Below are 17316 nucleotides of genomic sequence, written 5' to 3' on the forward strand. Positions count from 1 at the left end.
GCCAGGCACTTTGTGAACACCCTGGGTGCCGTGGTGACTCCAAAAGGCAAAACCTTGAACTGGTAGTGTTGGTTTTGGATGGTGAACTGGTGGTACTCCCTGTGTGATGGGTGTAGTGGAATGTGAAAATACACATCCTTTAGGTCTAAAGTTGCGAGAAAATCCCCCTGACTGAGCAACGGGAGCACTTGCTGCAGGGTCAGCATATGGAAGTGCTCTGACAGGATGTACTGGTTGAAGGGCCTGAGGTCCAGGATGGGCCTGAGGGACCAGTCTTTCTTTGGTATTAAGAAGTACAGGGAGTAGACCCCTGTGCCCCTTTCCCGCACAGGCACGAGCTCTATTGCTTCTTTTTGCAGCATGACGATGACCTCTTGCTGCAATAAGTGCAAATGCTCGGCAGACATAGGACGGTGTCTTGGGGGTATGTTGGGTGGAGTGCATATCAACTCCAGACAATAACCATATTGTATAAGTTTTCTGACCCACCAGTCTGTGGTGATGGTTTTCCAGACTGGCAGGAACTGCTGGAGTCTGCCCCCGACCGGTGTTGCGTGGTCGAGGGCCAGTGACAAGGCGTCACTGTTTGTTGGTGGCAGAGGATCTGAGTTGTTGTTTCCATGACCTTTGCCCTTGACGCTGTTCCCACGATATTCACCTCGACTCTTGTTGGTGTACGTGGACTGAGTGTTGCCTTTATAGTACTGCGTGGTCTGGGAGAGCTGGCCTCTGGAAACGCCTCTAGTGCTTGAGCGACGAAAAGACCCACCCCGAAACTGCTGGGACTGCAAGGCACCCATGGATTTAGCAGTTTCAGTGTCCTTCTCAATTTTTTCTAAGGTGGTGTCAACCTCTGGGCCAAACAGGTGATCTGGATTCACTGTTTGATTAAGGATGGTGGTTTGTATTTCTGGCTTAAATCCAGAGATTCTCAGCCAGGCATGTCGTCGTAGCATAACACTACTGTTGACAGCCCTGGCTGCGGTGTCAGCCGCGTCCAGAGCGCACTTAATTGAAGCATTAGAGATCATCTTCCCTTCCTGAATAAGCATCTCAGCTGCCTCCTTGTATTCATCAGGTAGGTGCTGCAACAGGGTCTCCAGCGTGTCATAGTGTGCCCTGTCATACCTCGCCAGAAGAGCTTGTGTATTTGAAATGCGCCAGATGTTGGCCGCTTGTGCTGCTACCCTCTTCCCTGATGCCTCAAAGACCTTAGATTCTTTGTCTGAAGGAGGAGCATCACCCGTAGTCTGAGAATTAGCCCTCTTCCGGGCATTCGAGACGACAAGGGAGTCCAGAGGCAACTGTCCTTTGATGTAGGTAGGATCAGTAGGCGCCGACTTATACTTCTTTTCGATCCTAGGGTTTATCACCCTCGCTCTGGTAGGCTCTTTAAAGATCTCCCCAGCATGTTATAAGACACCTTTCAGCATAGGCAGAGTCTTGACAGTCCTCTCTGAGACTGAGAAGGTATCAAAAAGGAAATCGACATCAATAGGGTCAGCATGAAACGGGACGTTGTGATTGTTAGCTGCCTGTTCAATGAGGGCATTGAAAGCTGCAGAGTCTTCTGTAGGAGACGTCTTCGCAGAATATAGTGGAGGGTCTTGTCCTGAATGAGGATCACCTGGGTCAGCACCAGCGGCCCAGGGCTCATTGGTATCCTCAGGGTCTGTATAGACAGGATAGCTGTACTCATCCTCATCATCGCCCTCCCCAGCGTCCACATCAGAGTAAGTGGGGAAACATTATGAGTCTGTGGAGAAAGTGGTTCCATCAAGACAGGAGTGGAAGCAGAGTCCTTCTTTTTCTTCAGAGGAATCTTGTAGGACTCCATTGGACGTTCTGGGGCAATTTTCCGCTTGTGGAGGGAAAGCCTGCCCGTTTCGTCATCAATGAAGTGTTCTTGTTGCTCGTCCACTGAAGGTCGTCGAGGCTGTGGGCTGGGGACCACCGTCGACGACTTCGGCGCCGAGGAAACATTCTCGGGGACGCTGGCGACCGCCTTAGGAGCGAAAGCCTTCTGCGCCATCTTCGGCGGCAACATAAAATGAGTGTGCGTGGACGCCTTATGAGGTTTCTCAACCGGCTTTGGAGGCAGAGGATCCTTCGGTCTGACCGATAAGGTCTTGTCCCTGATGCGCCGTAGGGAGTCCGTCACCTTCTTGGTGAAAGCGGCAGATGGGCGCGCCGGTTCGATGGAATCCTTTGAGGTCTGACCAGGAGTAGACTCTCGGGGTGCGCCACCCTTGGCCCTGTCGACGCGGAGTCTCGAGAACCTTCGGGTCACTTAGTCCTTTCTTCGGGTCACCGAGAGCCTTCTTCGGGTCACCGAGTCCTTTGCTGGTGTCAACCGTCTTCGGCGCCGACGCACTCGGCTCGACCACCTTGACTTTAGTCTTCGGCGTGGCAGACTTTGTCTCGACGCCCTTGACTTGAGCCTTCGGCTCGACAACACCCTTCTGCTTCTTCGGCGCCGAGGGCTCCGAGGCCTTGGATCCAACCAAAGTGATGCGCACTCTCGGTTTCGAGGACGGCACCAGCGCAGTTTCTTGTGTCGAGACAGTAGGTTTCACTTTCGGTTTTGATTTGCCAGGATGCGGCTCAGCAGCAATGTCCGTGGCCGAGCCCGAAGGCGGGGCCGTAGAACCCATTGTAAGATCTTGGGTAAGGCCTAATGGCGATCCCTCGACCTGAGCCTTATGAATTGGCACGGCCCCAGTGTCAGTTTGAGGAAGCTCTTCGTCCAAGCTATCCTCCATGGCCCCGTGGGCCCCGTGGTCGTCTCCTACCTCGTCGACGACTTCTTCGGCTTCGAACATTTCGGCATCCGCGTCGTAGTCGACGTCCGACGCGGGGTTCGACTCACTGATGTCCCTGGTAGATTCTTCCTTGACATCCCCTGCATCGAAGATGTCCACAGGCGCCGGTGCAGCATGCTGGGCCTCCTGGCGCGCAGCTCGTCGAAGCTTAAGCGTCTTCTTGGACCTGAAGCGGGAACAAGCCATACACTTGGCTTCATCATGGTCCGGCGACAGACACTTGTTGCACACCGGGTGGACGTCGATGTGGGGACTTCGAGTTGCAGACGGGACATCTCTTAAATGGACTACGGTCCATGATGAACGGTCGATAGGGTCTGAAGCGTCGACTGGGCCTTCCGCGTCGAAAGCACGCGGGCGTAGGGAATCCGGCTCGGGACCGGGCTGGAAGAACTAAGACCGAACGCAAGACTATACCGACGATTAAACTAAAGACCTTTCGGTCTTAAGAAAGTTTTTTATCGATTCCGACTAGAGGGAACCCAAAGACATCCGAACCCAATGGCGGAAAAAAACAATCTGAGGATGGAGTCGATGCCCATGCGCACTGTAGTCCAGTGGAGGAGCCACCTATCTCGTGATACTTCGAAGACTCTTCCAGGACAACAATGTGCAATCATCCGGACCCAACACTAGGCGGCGATCTATGCACAGATATGAATTCAGCAGCCCACATGCCTCGAACTCACTGTTATGTGGTGGGGGGAGTTGCGGGTATCAGAAACACGTCCTCTCCCTTTGTTGTTGTTGCCTCTGTAAGTCCCTCTAAAATAACCTGTTAAAGGAAGTTTGGGTAGGGCTTTTATAAGTGATAGATGTGATTTATGTGCCTTGGTCTTGGAGGTGCCCCTATAAGAGGGGCGACGAAAATAACCTCTACTAGATGTTGCTTGTAGAGCCCCCATAGATTTGGCTGTTTGTGTCTTTTTTCATCTTTTCTAAAGAGGTCCACATTAGGTTGAAACAAGTGTTCCTGATCTAAGGGTTGGTTGAGGATGATAGATTGCACCTCTTGTTTAAAACCAGATATGCGTAACCGTGCATGCCTACGTAGTAACACACTTTTATTAATAGTGCGGGATGCTGTGTATGCTGCATCCAGGACACATTTTATAGAGGTGTTAGTAATTAACTTTCCCTCTTGTAGGAGATCACTTGTCTTGGTCTTATATTCGTCTGGAAGATGCAGCATGAGCTTTTCAAGCTCATCATCGTGAGCCTGGTCATACCTCGCTAGTAAAGCTTGTGAGTGGCAATACGCCCAAAATTTGTTGCCTGGGGCGCAACTCTTTTACCTGATGCGTCCAGTAGTTTAGACTCTTTGTCTGGTGGAGGGGCATCACCTGTGGTTTGGGAATTTGCCTGTTACGGGCATCTGCCACTACTAATGTGTCCACATGTAAGCTGGATCGCTTGGAGCTGGTTTGTATTTCTTCTCAAATCTAGGATTGAGCACACTAGCTCTGACAGGACCTTTAAAAACTTCAGGGGCATGTTTAATCAACCCTTTGAGCATCAGGAGAGTGGTTGTAGTTTTCTGAGGCTGCGAGAATGTCTAATAAAAAGTTCTCTTCCAGAGGGTCTGAATGGAGTTGAACCCCATGGTATTGTGCAGCTCTATTTATTAGTAGTGCAAACCCTACGTTATCTTGTGGGGATGGTCTGGAGGGGTATAAATCTGGCTCAGGTACATCTGGGACATAATCGTCCCAAGAGTCATGAGGTGGGATACTGTGGGTGTCATCAGTATCTGTATCATGATGCGGTGGGTGTATGACTCCATCCCACCCCCTAAATCCTCATCATTGTTTTGTGGTGCAGGTGAAAGAGGAGGTACTTTAGAGAGTATAATGCTTGGGAGCTGTGGATTTGGAGAAAAAGGCCTCATAGGTAAGGTGGCTGAGTCTTTTTTCTTTGAGGGTATCTTAGGTTTTTCTGAGGTGTCCAATTTCATCTTTTTAGATGGTATAGAGGTTACTTGTCCGGTAATGGGGTCAATATGGAGTGTCTTTTGCTTAGGATCCGGTAGATCTGGATGGAAAAGTTACTTTGATCCATTGTATTTTTTCGGCGCTGAGTACTTGGGCTCCAAGTGGTGTTTTGGCCTATCTTCTTTAGCTTTAGGAGGGGTTTTTGTGTCCTTCTGCTTTGGTGGAGTTTTCGACTCCGAAGGTTTAGGCAGTTTTGTCGGATACGAAGTCTTGGATTGAATTTGCTGCCTGGAGGCTTTGTGGGCTTCGGAGCTGGGCCCGGAGGCAGGGCTTCTGAAGTATTATCACGTTGTCGACCCAGACCCAAAAGTGAAGGTGTTACCGGAGCCTCATGATAAAGAAAAATGTACTGGTTTGTTAGTGTTAGCTTCTTTGCCCTAAACGCTGCAGGTCATTTATCAGGATGCAGACATTCACCACCATACTAAAAAAAAACACAAGCAAATGTTTAAATTTCTTCAAATTTTTTATTTGTTTTTCACAAGCATGTTTTAAACAGTGAGTGACCTGTAAGGTTGTGGTAGGAACAGGGGCCTGCCCACTTAACTCTTCTAACCCTGAATAGGTGTGGCCATGTTTTCAACCCTACATCATTACAACCAAAAGCCTGCTAGTACATAGTTATTGGGCAGACACCACACCCTCTCCACAACTACAAATAAGTGCCCATTGCCTACAGCTCGCTTTACTGATCTACCCTAGCCCGTCCTCCCTACACCCAAATGTCCATATACAACTCCTTATTGAGCAGTAATGGAAGACTGGTATACTCCCTGAACACCATACTTACTTGATGGGATGCTACAAGATTTCCAGAGAACATCAAGGTAAGGATTAAAGTGACCACAGGAAACAAGTCATACATAAAAATGGAGAAATATTCTCAGGCTACAACATGCAACTGAATGGTGAAATAAGCCTGGTGAAAGCCCAACATTCAACTGATTGATCTAATCCTTTTAAGGATTAACCACAGTATTGCAAGCACACCTAGACTCCCCAAGTCTACTTAGAACAAAGTAATGCTTATAATTAATTACATGTTCTTTACTTGTACAACCCATTATCAAACAGTAAGCAACATTTAAGAGACCGCCCGTCTTGTGAGACCCTCAACACATAATATGCTGTCCTAGCTCTCACTCCTAAGTTTGAACAATTACCTCAATTTCAAATTGCACCACAATATAAGATGCTGCATTGCAAGCCCAGCCAATGTAAAACACTTGCCAACAAGGGGTTTATCAAACTAGGAAAGGTCACTGACAATACTCAGGAGCAGATAACTGAAGGTACATTTTATAAACGGTGATTTTAAGGATTGTATTATGGTTTCAAGGTGAGCTGTTGACAGGCTCTCCGAAAAGGCTACGCTCAGTAGAATTAGAACAGGGAAGGGGCACTGCTGCAATGCTTTTCTGTGACTTAATTGGCATCACAGCAGATCAACCTGGCTATAGCCAGATCAAACAGCCATTTTGCTGCACATATAGTTGGCACCCAGATTAAACCTAAGCAGACAAAAGGTGTTTGACGAGCCATGACTTTGAAGTCAAGTACTATTGACATAGTGCTCACAACTGAGGTTTAAACATAAAGACAGAAAAAGATTCACACGGTGTAAAAGAAACGAAATCACTGTCAAACTGAAAAAAGACTCCTGGTCTGTCACACATCCTACTGAGAGTCCACAACTGCAATGTAATACCCCGTAGGCCTCAGAGAGAAGCCTGTCTCCGTGATGCAGCAGACAAAACATGATGTTTAAACCTGCATGTGAACAGCCCTATATGATATCTGTAGATGTTTATGGTCACAAACTTCTTACCAGGTGTTGAAAAACAAACACAAATGGTACACTCTGCACATACAAATGACTTGCCATGCTCGGTTTGCTTTAGATAGAATATGCAGAGCCGATACATTATTTTTAACACATTTACTTGACAAATAGGATGCTGTTCGGAGACCGAAACAAAATTTCATAAGGAGTTCTTCCCAAGGCCCACAGCAGTGTAGTATTCAAGCTTCACGGGGACCTCACATGACACACAAACCTTCTACCACGAGTTACAAGGCAGCACTGAATACGGGAAGTTTCAGCTGGTATCAGACCACAGACTGACAAACTGGCAGAAGGTTGATGGCATTTGTAAAGACATCAAAATTAACAGGATGAATCAGTTATGGAAAAGTCCCCATCTTCAGGTAAGGTGCTAGAAAAGAATCACAACGCAAACTATCTGTGTGCCCAGGGAGGATGGTAGGGGATTTGGCTGGTAGGTTGTTAGTCGACCTCTTCAATGGTGGGGCCAGAGGAACCACCACCAGTGCCTGCGCCAGCTCCTGGGAAACCACCAGGCATCCCTCCTGGCATCCCACCAGGCATCCCACCAGCACCCTGGTATAACTTGGTGATGATGGGATTACAGACGTTTTGCAGCTCTTTTTGCTGATGTTCGTACTCCTCTTTCTCAGCCATCTGGGGAAAGGAGAAGACATTATTAGGAACAGATTTGAAGCCTGCAAGTTTCTGTGTTTCGGGTTCTCTAATAAGCACAGAATATCTGTCTGGTTTAATGATACAGCAACTCAGAGGAATGAATATCCTTTCAAATGCATACTTAACTAATTTGGAGGAGAAATTATGTTACTTACCGAGTAAGCATGTGTACTTGGCATGTAGAGCTGTAGATTCACATGCTTTGCATACTTCTTCCATCTATTGTTGGTTTCGGATGTTTGCAAGTTGTTTTTCTTGGCAGAAGTCTTTCCTAGTCACAAGGTAGGATGACTCCTCCTTTCAGTGATAGTGTGTATAGTCATCCACTCCATTGTTAGATTACTTGCTCACAAGAGGGTGAGAATGGAGTAAGTAAGAGTAGTATAGAGATGCCCATGCGTATTAATGTATAATGAAGAACTGCACCAACTACAGGTACCCGGGGAGGCGGGTGGGCGCGCATGTGAATCTTCAGCTCTACTTGCCAAGAACAGATGCTTACTGGGTAAGTACGATTAGCCGTTTGAGGAATGTGAGATGTAGATACACATTCTTTGCATAGACTACAAAGGAGTGTACTCCCAAAGCAGTGGCTAACCTGTAGATGTTGCAGTTGTCTGAAATAGTGTTTTAAGTACTGCTTGGCCTACATTAGCTTGTTGTCATGCTAACACATCTACACAGTAGTGTTTGGTATATGTGTGCGGTGTAGACCATGTAGCTGTCTTACATACGTCAGCTAGAGGAATGTTACCTAAAAAGGCCACAAAGCCCCTATTTTGCAAATGGAATGTGCTCTAGGGGGTATGGATAAAGTTTTTCTAGCTTTAGCGTAGTAGCATGCTCAAATGCATTTAATAATCCATCTTGCAATGACAGATTTGGAGATAGAACAAAAGATTTTCACCAAACACAAAAGCAATCCTATCTATGTAGTACCATAAAGCTCTTTTAAGAAATTACTTTGGGAAGGAATTTAGGATTAGTGTGTAGAACTACCCTGTCTTTGTGTAGCTGAAAGAAGGGTTATTCTATGGTTAATGCCTGTAGCTCACCAACTCTCCTCAGTGATGCGATTGCAATGAGGGAAGCAACTTTCCATGAGACAAATTGTACGGAGCACTTATGCAATGGTTCAAAAGGTGTTCCATGAACCTTGTGAGAACAATGTTGAGATTCTAAACTGGGCAGGAGGAATCCTTGGTGGTATTACTCTCTTCAACCCCTCCATGAAAGCTTTAATTACTTGAACTCTGAATAGTGACAGAAGTTGCCTGATCTGCAAATACGCAGCTACTGCAGCAAGGTGCAAACGAATACATGTATAAGCTAGTGCAGATTGCTGTAAGTTTAATAGGTGGTAACAGATGTTTTGTATTGAAGCATCTTAAGGATTGGCAAATCTTTTTCACTTTGCTGCACAGCAAGCTCTAGTGGTAGGCCTTCTTGCTTCTTTTAGAATACTCATACTTTCTGGTGGTACATTTAAATAATCAAACTCTATGATTTGAGGAGCCAGATCACTAAGTTCAGTTCTTTGGGATTTGGATGCCTGATTTTTCCATGGTTCTGTGTGAGGAGACTGGAGGTGAGGTGTACCTTTTGATGTGAAACTAGTAGCAGATCCAACAGGGTGATGTACCATGGATGACGGGCCCATGCGGGAGCTTCTTGTATTAGTGTGAAGGATGTTTGCCTGCGCTTCCGAACCAGACATGGAATGAGCGGAAGAGGTGGAAAAGCATAGGCAAATATCCCTGACCAGTTAATCCATAGGGCATAGTCATTCGGGAGTGGGTGTGGAACCTAGAGCCGAAGCTTGGGCATTTTGTGTTTTCGGCTGTGGCGAACAAGTATATTTTTGGGAATCCCCATTGTTGAAAGTAGGGAAGGATAACTTGGGGATGAAGTTCCCACTCGTGAATTTGGGGTCTCCTTCTGCTGAGAACATCAGCAAATTAATTGTTTACTCCTTGAGGTGTACAGTCAGAAGATAAATCCTGTGATGGATTGTCCAATTCCAAATGGCTTGAGCGAGTCTTGAAAATTGGAGTGCCCCCCCCCTGCTTTTGCTCATAATACATTGCGGTCATGTTGTCTGTTCAGAGAAGAACAGTTTTGCCTATAAGGTGAGTTTGAAAGGCTTTGAGCGCTAGAAAAACTGCTAGAAGCTCTAGATAGTTGATGTGGAGGCTTTTGTGTTTGTTGCTCCACAGGCCTTGTAATGTGTAATATTGGAGATGAGCTCCCCAACCTGTCAGAGATGTGTTTGCTGTGAGCATGATCTGTGGAATAGGGTCGATGAAAGGCCGTCCTTTTGATAAGTTTTGTAGATTACACCACTGCAGAGAGCGCTGGGTACAGCAGTCTCCCAACACTAAATCATTTAATTGACCCTGCGACTGATTCCACTAACGTGCTGAGCACTCTTGCAGTGGACGCATGTGAAGCCTGACATGGGGTACAGTTGCGCTGCAAGATGCCATCATTCCCAGCAGTTGCATGAACACTCAGGCTGGTAAGGCTTGGTTGGACTGAAACTGTAGTATGATAGCCTGAATATTGTGAATTCTGGCTACATTGGGAGAGGTTAGAGCTTTGACTGTGTCTAGAGTGGCTCCTGGGTAAGACAGCATCAGTGACGGATGCAGGTGAGATTTTTGTGCATGGACTGTGAAGCCTAGTTGATGAAGTAGGTCTACTGTGATCTGTGTGTGTAGTAGACAGTTTGGTAAGTGCTCGTTATGATGAGCCGGTCGTCTAGATAGGGGAGGACGTGAATATGTTGTCTTCTGAGATGAGCCTCGACTACTGCCAGACATTTGGTAAATACTCTGGATGCTTTAGTCACTCCGAAGGGAAGTATTTTGAATTGGTAATGCTTGCCTGCTGTCACAAATCTGAGGTATTTGCCATGAGCCAGATGAATTGGAACATGACAATATGCGTCTTAAGCCTAGAGTAGAGATAAAATCTGCCTTCTGTAAAAGTGGAAGTACCTGTTGAAGGGTCACCATGTGGAAGTGTTCCACCAGCATATAATGGTTTAACTCTGAGATTCTGAATAGGTCTTAAGGAACCATCCATTTTGGGAATTAGAAAATACAGAGAGTAAACCCCTGAGCCCTGGTACTGAGTTGGAACCGGCTTTATATCTTCTTTCAGTAAGGGAGATTGCACATCCTGTTCGAGCAATTGTAGGTGTTCTGGAGTCAATTTGTGAGGTTGAGGTGAATGTATGTAGGATTGCTAGTAGCTCCAGGCAATAACCATGTTTGATAATTCCAATCACCCATTTGTCTGTTGTTATAGATTGCCAAATATGGAGAAATTGTTGAAGACTTCCCCCGACAGGTGTGGTATAGTCTAGGGGTAAGCGTGGACAAGTCACTGCTTATTAGGGGAAGGGGAGTTACGGGGTGTGTTGCCCTTACCCCCCTACCTTTGAAGTTGTTCCCTCTATAACCTCCTCGAAAAAAAGCCTTTTGTAGGAGATGACTGATTGTTACCTTTTTCAGCTGGAGGTATTCTGGTCTGAGGATATGGAAATCAACCCCCCCCCCCCCCCCCTTGCTAAAAGGAACGACAAAAGGAGCCTGTTTGAAGGAGACTGGAGCGGTCCCATGGACTTGCCACTTCAGTGTCCTTTTTCATTTTTTTCAATGCCTGATCTACTTCAGGACCAAAAAGATGTTCTTGTCAAATGGTGTGTTAAGAATGGATTGTTGGACCTCATGTTTAAAACCAGAGATCCTTAACCAAGCATGTCTCCTAAGCAAAATGTTAGCGTTGACCTCTCTAGCGGCAGTATCAGCAGCATCTAGAGCACACTTTATGGAGGACTTTAAAATTAGCTAACCCTCATTTACTAAATCCTGCGCTTTTACTTTATACTCGTCTGGGAGATATTGACTCAATTGCTCCATTTCATCCCAGTGTGCCCTGTCATACCTGGCTAGAAGGCCTTGTGGATTTGCAATGCGCCACAAAATTGCAGCTTGAGCAGCTATGCGCTTGCCAGAAGCGTCTAGTAACTTAGTCTCCTTATCTGGTGGAGGAGCATCCCCTGATGTATGGGAATTAGCCCGCTTACGATCATTAGACACTAACAGTGAATCTAGTGGCAGCTGGCCCTTGATAAATACTGGGTCTGTTGGGGAGGCTTTATACTTTGTCAACCCTAGGAGTTAAGATATGTGCTCGTACTGGGTCCTTAAAAAGATCATCAGCGTCTTTCATCATGCCCTTAAGCATAGGAAGTATTTGTGACAACCTTTGTGTGGATGCTAAGGTCTCAAACGAAAAATCTTATCCTAATGAATGATTCTTTGTGCAGTGCCACCCATTGACATTGTGCAGACCTGGCAATGAGTACCTGGTGGGATACATTGTCATCTGGAGGAGATGGCTTGGCTGGGTAAAGGTCTCGGTCATTTTCTGCTGGTGCATCAATTGTATAATCCGTACAGGGATCTAATGGTAAAAGTGTCCCCCTCACCGCCCCCATCATCGTCATGGTAACGTTCTTTGCAAAGGATTTGAAGGTGGAGAATGAGTTGTTGGAGGGGATGATGATGGTATGGTGGTGGGATGAAAAGGACTGGTAGCAACAGACCTTTTCTTTAAAGGATCTTGTAAAGAGTGTTCTCATCAAGAAGCATGTCCTTCTGTGGTAGTTTAGTATGAATATGACCAGTTTCAGGGTTAATATACATTCTTTTGCTTGAGATCAGTTTTCGGTGAAACAATGTCTAAATTCGGTTTTAAAGTAACATCTTTCAGTTTTGTTGCCGATGTTTTCGGCGCCAGGTGTTTTCGGTGCCGGTGTGGGTTGGCCTTTTGGTAATGACAATTTACAGCTCAGAAGACTGCTTGACTTTCGGCATGGAGGATTTCGATTCTGAGCTGGATTTGTGTCTGGAACGGGAGGGCTTCTTTTCCGACGAGGTTTTTTACAGACTCGGTTCCGAGCCGGAAAGCTTGACTAGCAGTTTGAGCCAAACCTTGAGACGTGGCATCGGAATGCAAATGCTACTTACCAGTATGCATCTGTTCTTGGCATGTAGGGCTGCTGACATTCATATCTGTGCATAGATCGCCGCCTAGTGTTGGGTCCTGATGATTGCACATTGTTGTCCTGGAAGAGTCTTCGAAGTATCACGAGATAGGTGGCTCCTCCCCTGGACTACAGTGCGCATGGGCATCGCCTCCATCCCCAGATTGTTTTTAGCCATTGGCAGAGATGGAGTGAAGTGTGTGAGTGATGCCCATGCTATGAGCATATGTATACATACATGTGTATGAGTACTGCAGCTGCTACAGGCGCCGGGGAGGAGGGTGGGCGATATGAATGTCAGCAGCCCTACATGCTAAGAACAGATGCATACTGGTAAGTAGCATTTGCAGTTCGAGGCATGTGGGCTGCTGAATTCATATCTGTGAATAGAATATATAGCAGTCCCTCCATTAGCGGCAGCCGCCCGTGCCAGCTGCAGCAGTCTGAAAAAGTGTTTTGAGAACAGCCTGACCAACAGCTGCCTGCTGTTTGGAGTGCACGTCTACACAGTAATGTTTAGTGAAAGTATGTGTGGTAGACCATGTGGCTGCCCTACAAATATCTTCTAAGGGAATGTTACCTAGGAAAGCCATAGAGGCCCCCAACTTCCTGGTGGAGTGGGCTCTTGGTGGGATAGTGAGAGTGCGTTTAGCTTTAGCGTAACAGATTTGAATGCATTTCACGATCCACCTAGCGATCCCAGCTTTGGAGATAGCGTTTCCCTTGTGGTGTGTGGCAAAAGCAACGAAAAGCTGCTTGGTTTTGCGAAAATCTTTTGTCCTGTCCACGTAGTACATCAAGGCTCTTTTAACGTCAAGGGTGTGGAGCATCCGCTCCGCCAGCGTCTCTGGGTTTTGGAAAAACACCGGCAACTCAATTGTCTGGTTCATATGGAATTGAGATACAACCTTGGGTAAGAATTTAGGGTTAGTGCGGAGCACAACCCTGTTAGCATGTACTTGGAAGAAAGGTTCTTGGATGGTGAGCGCCTGCAACTCGCTAACCCTCCGTAGCGATGTAATTGCTACTAAGAAAGCAACCTTCCAAGTCAGAAACTGAAGCTCACAAGAGTGCAGTGGCTCGAAGGGAGGACCCATCAGTCTTGTAAGAACCACATTGAGGTTCCATTCTGGAGCTGGTGGGGTCCTTGGCGGAATGACTCTCTTGAGTCCTTCCAGAAAAGCCTTGATAGCAGGGACCTTAAAAAGTGACAGGTGTTGCCTATTCTGGAGGTATGCTGCCATAGCAGACAGGTGAATGCGGATGGAAGAGTACGCCAAATTGCATCGATACAGGTGGAACAGGTAACAAATGATGTTTTGAATGGAAGCATCTAGCGGGTCAATATCATGGTTAACACAGTAAATGACAAACCTCTTCCATTTAGCCGCATAACAAGCTCTAGTAGTGGGATTTCTTGCTTCCCGAATGATGTTCATGCAATCGGGAGGAAGATTGAGGTAGCCAAACTCTAGGACTTCAGGAGCCAGAACGCCAGGTTGAGCTGTTGCGGATCTGGGTGCTGAATGTCGCCATGGCTCTGCGTCAGAAGGCTGGGAGTGAGATGAAGCCTTTGATGCGGTACCACGGAGAGTTCCAGAAACGTGGTGTACCACGGTTGGCGAGCCCACGTTGGAGCAACCAGGATGAGAGTCATCGAGTGCTGCCTGAGCTTGCGTGCCACCAGCGGCATCAGAGGTGCTGGGGGAAAAGCGTACGCAAATCTGCCTGACCAGTTCATCCACATCGCATTGCCCTGTGATTGCGGGTGTGGGAACCTGGCGGCGAAGCTTTGGCATTTTGCGTTCTCCTTTGTGGCGAACAGGTCTATCTCTGGATGACCCGACCTTTGGAAGTACGGTTGGAGTACTGATGGATGTATCTCCCACTCGTGCATTTGATGGCTGTGCCTGCTGAGCAGATCCGCCATCTGGTTGTCCTTGCCCGGGAGATGCTCTGCCATGAGGAAGATGTTCCTCTGAATGGCCCACTTCCACATGCTCTGAGCCAGATGAGACAGCTGCGGAGAGTGTGTGCCTCCCTGCTTCTGAATGTAGTACATGGCTGTCATGTTGTCCGTCCGGATCAACACGACTATGTTGCACAGATGTACTTTGAACGCCTTCAAGGCCATGAAGATTGCCATCAGTTCCAACACATTGATGTGCATCTTCCTTTGCTGTAGTGTCCATAGTCCCTGCACCGTGTAGTGGAGTACATGCGCTCCCCATCCCTGGAGAGAAGCGTCCGTCGTCAGGATAATCTGTGGCACGGGCTCTTGGAATGGTCGGCCCTTGCAAAGGTTTTGTGGATTCCACCAATGCAGAGAGTTGTATGCCCGACCGCTCACCAACACTAGGTCTGTCAGTTGCCCATGAGCCTGAGTCCACTGACGTGCTAGGCACTCCTGAAGCGGACGCATATGTAGTCTCGCGTGCGGGACGATGGAGATGCAGGAGGCCATCATGCCTATCAACTGCATGAACACCTTCGCTGGAAGCGAGTGCTGAGGTCTGAATCGTGGGATCAGCGTTTGGATACTGGAGATTCTCACTGAATTTGGCTGCGCAGTGGCTGCCAGTGTTTATTGTCGCGCCCAGATACTGTCGTACATGGGTGGGCTGGAGATGGGATTTCGGGTAGTTCCGAGAGAAACCCAGATCGTGCAGGAGATGAATGGTGCGGGACACGTGGTCGGCGCACTGCTGCTCTGTTTTTGCCTGAATGAGCCAGTCGTCCAGGTAAGGGTAGACGTGGACGTTCTGGCGTCGTAGATGCGCCGCCACAGTCGCTAGGCACTTCGTAAAGACCCTTGGCGCTGTGGTGACCCCGAACGGCAGAACCCTGAACTGGTAGTGCTGGTCTTGAATTGTGAATCTGAGATACTTCCTGTGGGAAGGATGCAAGGGGATATGAAAGTATGCATCTTTTAGATCCAACGTAGCTAGGAAGTCCCCCTGTTGAAGCAGAGGGAGTACCTGCTGCAACGTGAGCATATGGAAATGCTCCGAGAGAATGTACCGGTTGAGGGGCCTGAGGTCCAGGATGGGCCGTAGGGATCCGTCCTTCTTAGGGATTAGAAAGTACAGGGAGTAAACCCCTGTTCCCCTTTCTTGCAGTGGGACGAGCTCTATTGCTCCTTTTTGCAGCAGGACCTGAACTTCCTGCTGCAACAAGTGCAAGTGCTCGCCGGACATAGGACGGCTTCTTGGAGGTATGTTTGGTGGAGTGGAAGTAAGTTCCAGACAGTAACCGTACTGGACAAGAGATTTGACCCACCTGTCCGTGGTGATGGATCTTCACACGGGCAGGAACTGCTGGAGTCTCCCCCCGACCGGTGTTGTGTGGTCGGGGGGCAGTGACAAGACGTCACTGCTTGTTGGCGGTGGAGGACCTGGAGCTGTTGTTTCCACGTCCCCTGCCCTTGACATTGTTGCCTCTGTAGCCACCTCTACCCTTGTTGGTGTACGAGGTTTGGGTATTGCTCTTGTAGTACTGGGTGGATTGCGATGCCTGACCCCTTGAGGTGCCTCTGGTATTGGAGCGGCGAAAGGAACCACCCCGAAACTGCTGAGACTGGAGGGCCCCCATAGACTTAGCAGTGTCTGTATCTTTTTTCATTTTTTCAAGCGTCGCATCAACCTCGGGTCCAAACAAATGGTCAGGATTAACCGTCTGGTTAAGGATGGTTGTTTGTATATCAGGTTTAAACCCTGAGATCCTAAGCCATGCATGTCTTCTGAGCAACACACTGGTGTTGATTGCCCTGGAGGCTGTATCAGCCACATCTAGCGCACATTTGATGGAAGCGTTTGTAATAAGCTTTCCCTCTTGAATTAACATTTCCCCTGCCTCCTTGTATTGGTCAGGCAAGTGCTGGAGCAGTGCTTCTAGGGTGTCGTAATGAGCCCTATCGTAGCGTGCAAGTAGGGCCTGCGTGTTTGAGATGCGCCAAATGTTAGCTGCTTGTGCAGCAATCCGTTTCCCTGAGGCCTCAAAAATTTTCGACTCTTTGTCTGGGGGAGGAGCGTCACCAGTTGTCTGTGAGTTCGCCCTCTTGCGAGCGTTGGATACCACCAAAGAGTCCAGTGGCAAGTGTCCCTCAGGGGTGTGGAATTTTTGTAAAACTGTACTTGTCCAAGGGACAAAGGGGTACAATAATCTTCTAGCCCTGTAAAGAAATCCACTTGTCCAACGTACTCTATAAAACTAAAAGATATAAGGACTAGCAAGAACTGATTACTAGTCCACTATAAAAGCCAAAGTAAACTTGATCACCTCTGCCTCTTTGCCCTTGCAAACTCTCTTACTATAAAGTATTATCTTCCACACTGTTTTCTTGATATCAGCAGTAAAACATTTGCCTTTACACTAACTTGCCATACGACCCATACCAATTCCACATCTTCATCATAGGGTTCATCACCCATCTGTTCTCTTTGCTCACAAGGAAATCACACACTTACTGTTAAAGTACACCACTCCCTTACTACACATATACCTTCACACTAAATTCATTGGAATGAATATTCGTCTCACTATCCATCTCATGACCACTTTTCCACTCTCTCATCACAGGCTGTGTATCCCTTGTACATTGTACTGCAGGTTCTCCTCCACTCTCAGAAGAGGTTCCCCCCCCCCCCCTCCAGTTTCACCATAGGCTTCATCACTTCCAAACCCCTCTCTCGTCTACTGCGGCTACCTTGCCTATGCTCATCACATTCTGCCGCCCAATGGTGGGTGGGGGGTGAACTCATTTAAGGGCTCTGAGCAACCCATTTACCTTAAGCAGCCCGCTTTGCTTCCTGCCTTCCAGCAGCCATGCCACCTGACCCCATAGTAACACTAGTAGTAAAGACATGTAAAGAGCAGCACAGGTCGAGGCATTTACAAGTAGACACTTTTTGTGCCCAGTGTATTGATGGCAACACAGTAATGGCA

General features: G+C 47.5%; 1 protein-coding gene across 1 annotated transcript in view; it reads right to left on the minus strand.

Moving 5' to 3' along the window:
* Nucleotides 1–5260: 5260 nt before the first annotated feature.
* The window catches only part of LOC147701053 (heat shock cognate 71 kDa protein-like), a 106761-nt gene continuing 94705 nt past the window's right edge, over nt 5261–17316 (minus strand). Inside the window, exon 9 of the mRNA XM_086929848.1 lies at nt 5261–7295. Within this exon, the coding sequence (XP_086785974.1) occupies nt 7101–7295 (195 nt within the window). The 3' untranslated portion in view covers nt 5261–7100. The remainder of the gene's footprint in view (nt 7296–17316) is intronic.

This window comes from Lissotriton vulgaris, chromosome 7, assembly GCF_964263255.1.
Source record: "Lissotriton vulgaris chromosome 7, aLisVul1.2, whole genome shotgun sequence".
NCBI classification, from domain to species: Eukaryota; Metazoa; Chordata; class Amphibia; order Caudata; family Salamandridae; genus Lissotriton; species Lissotriton vulgaris.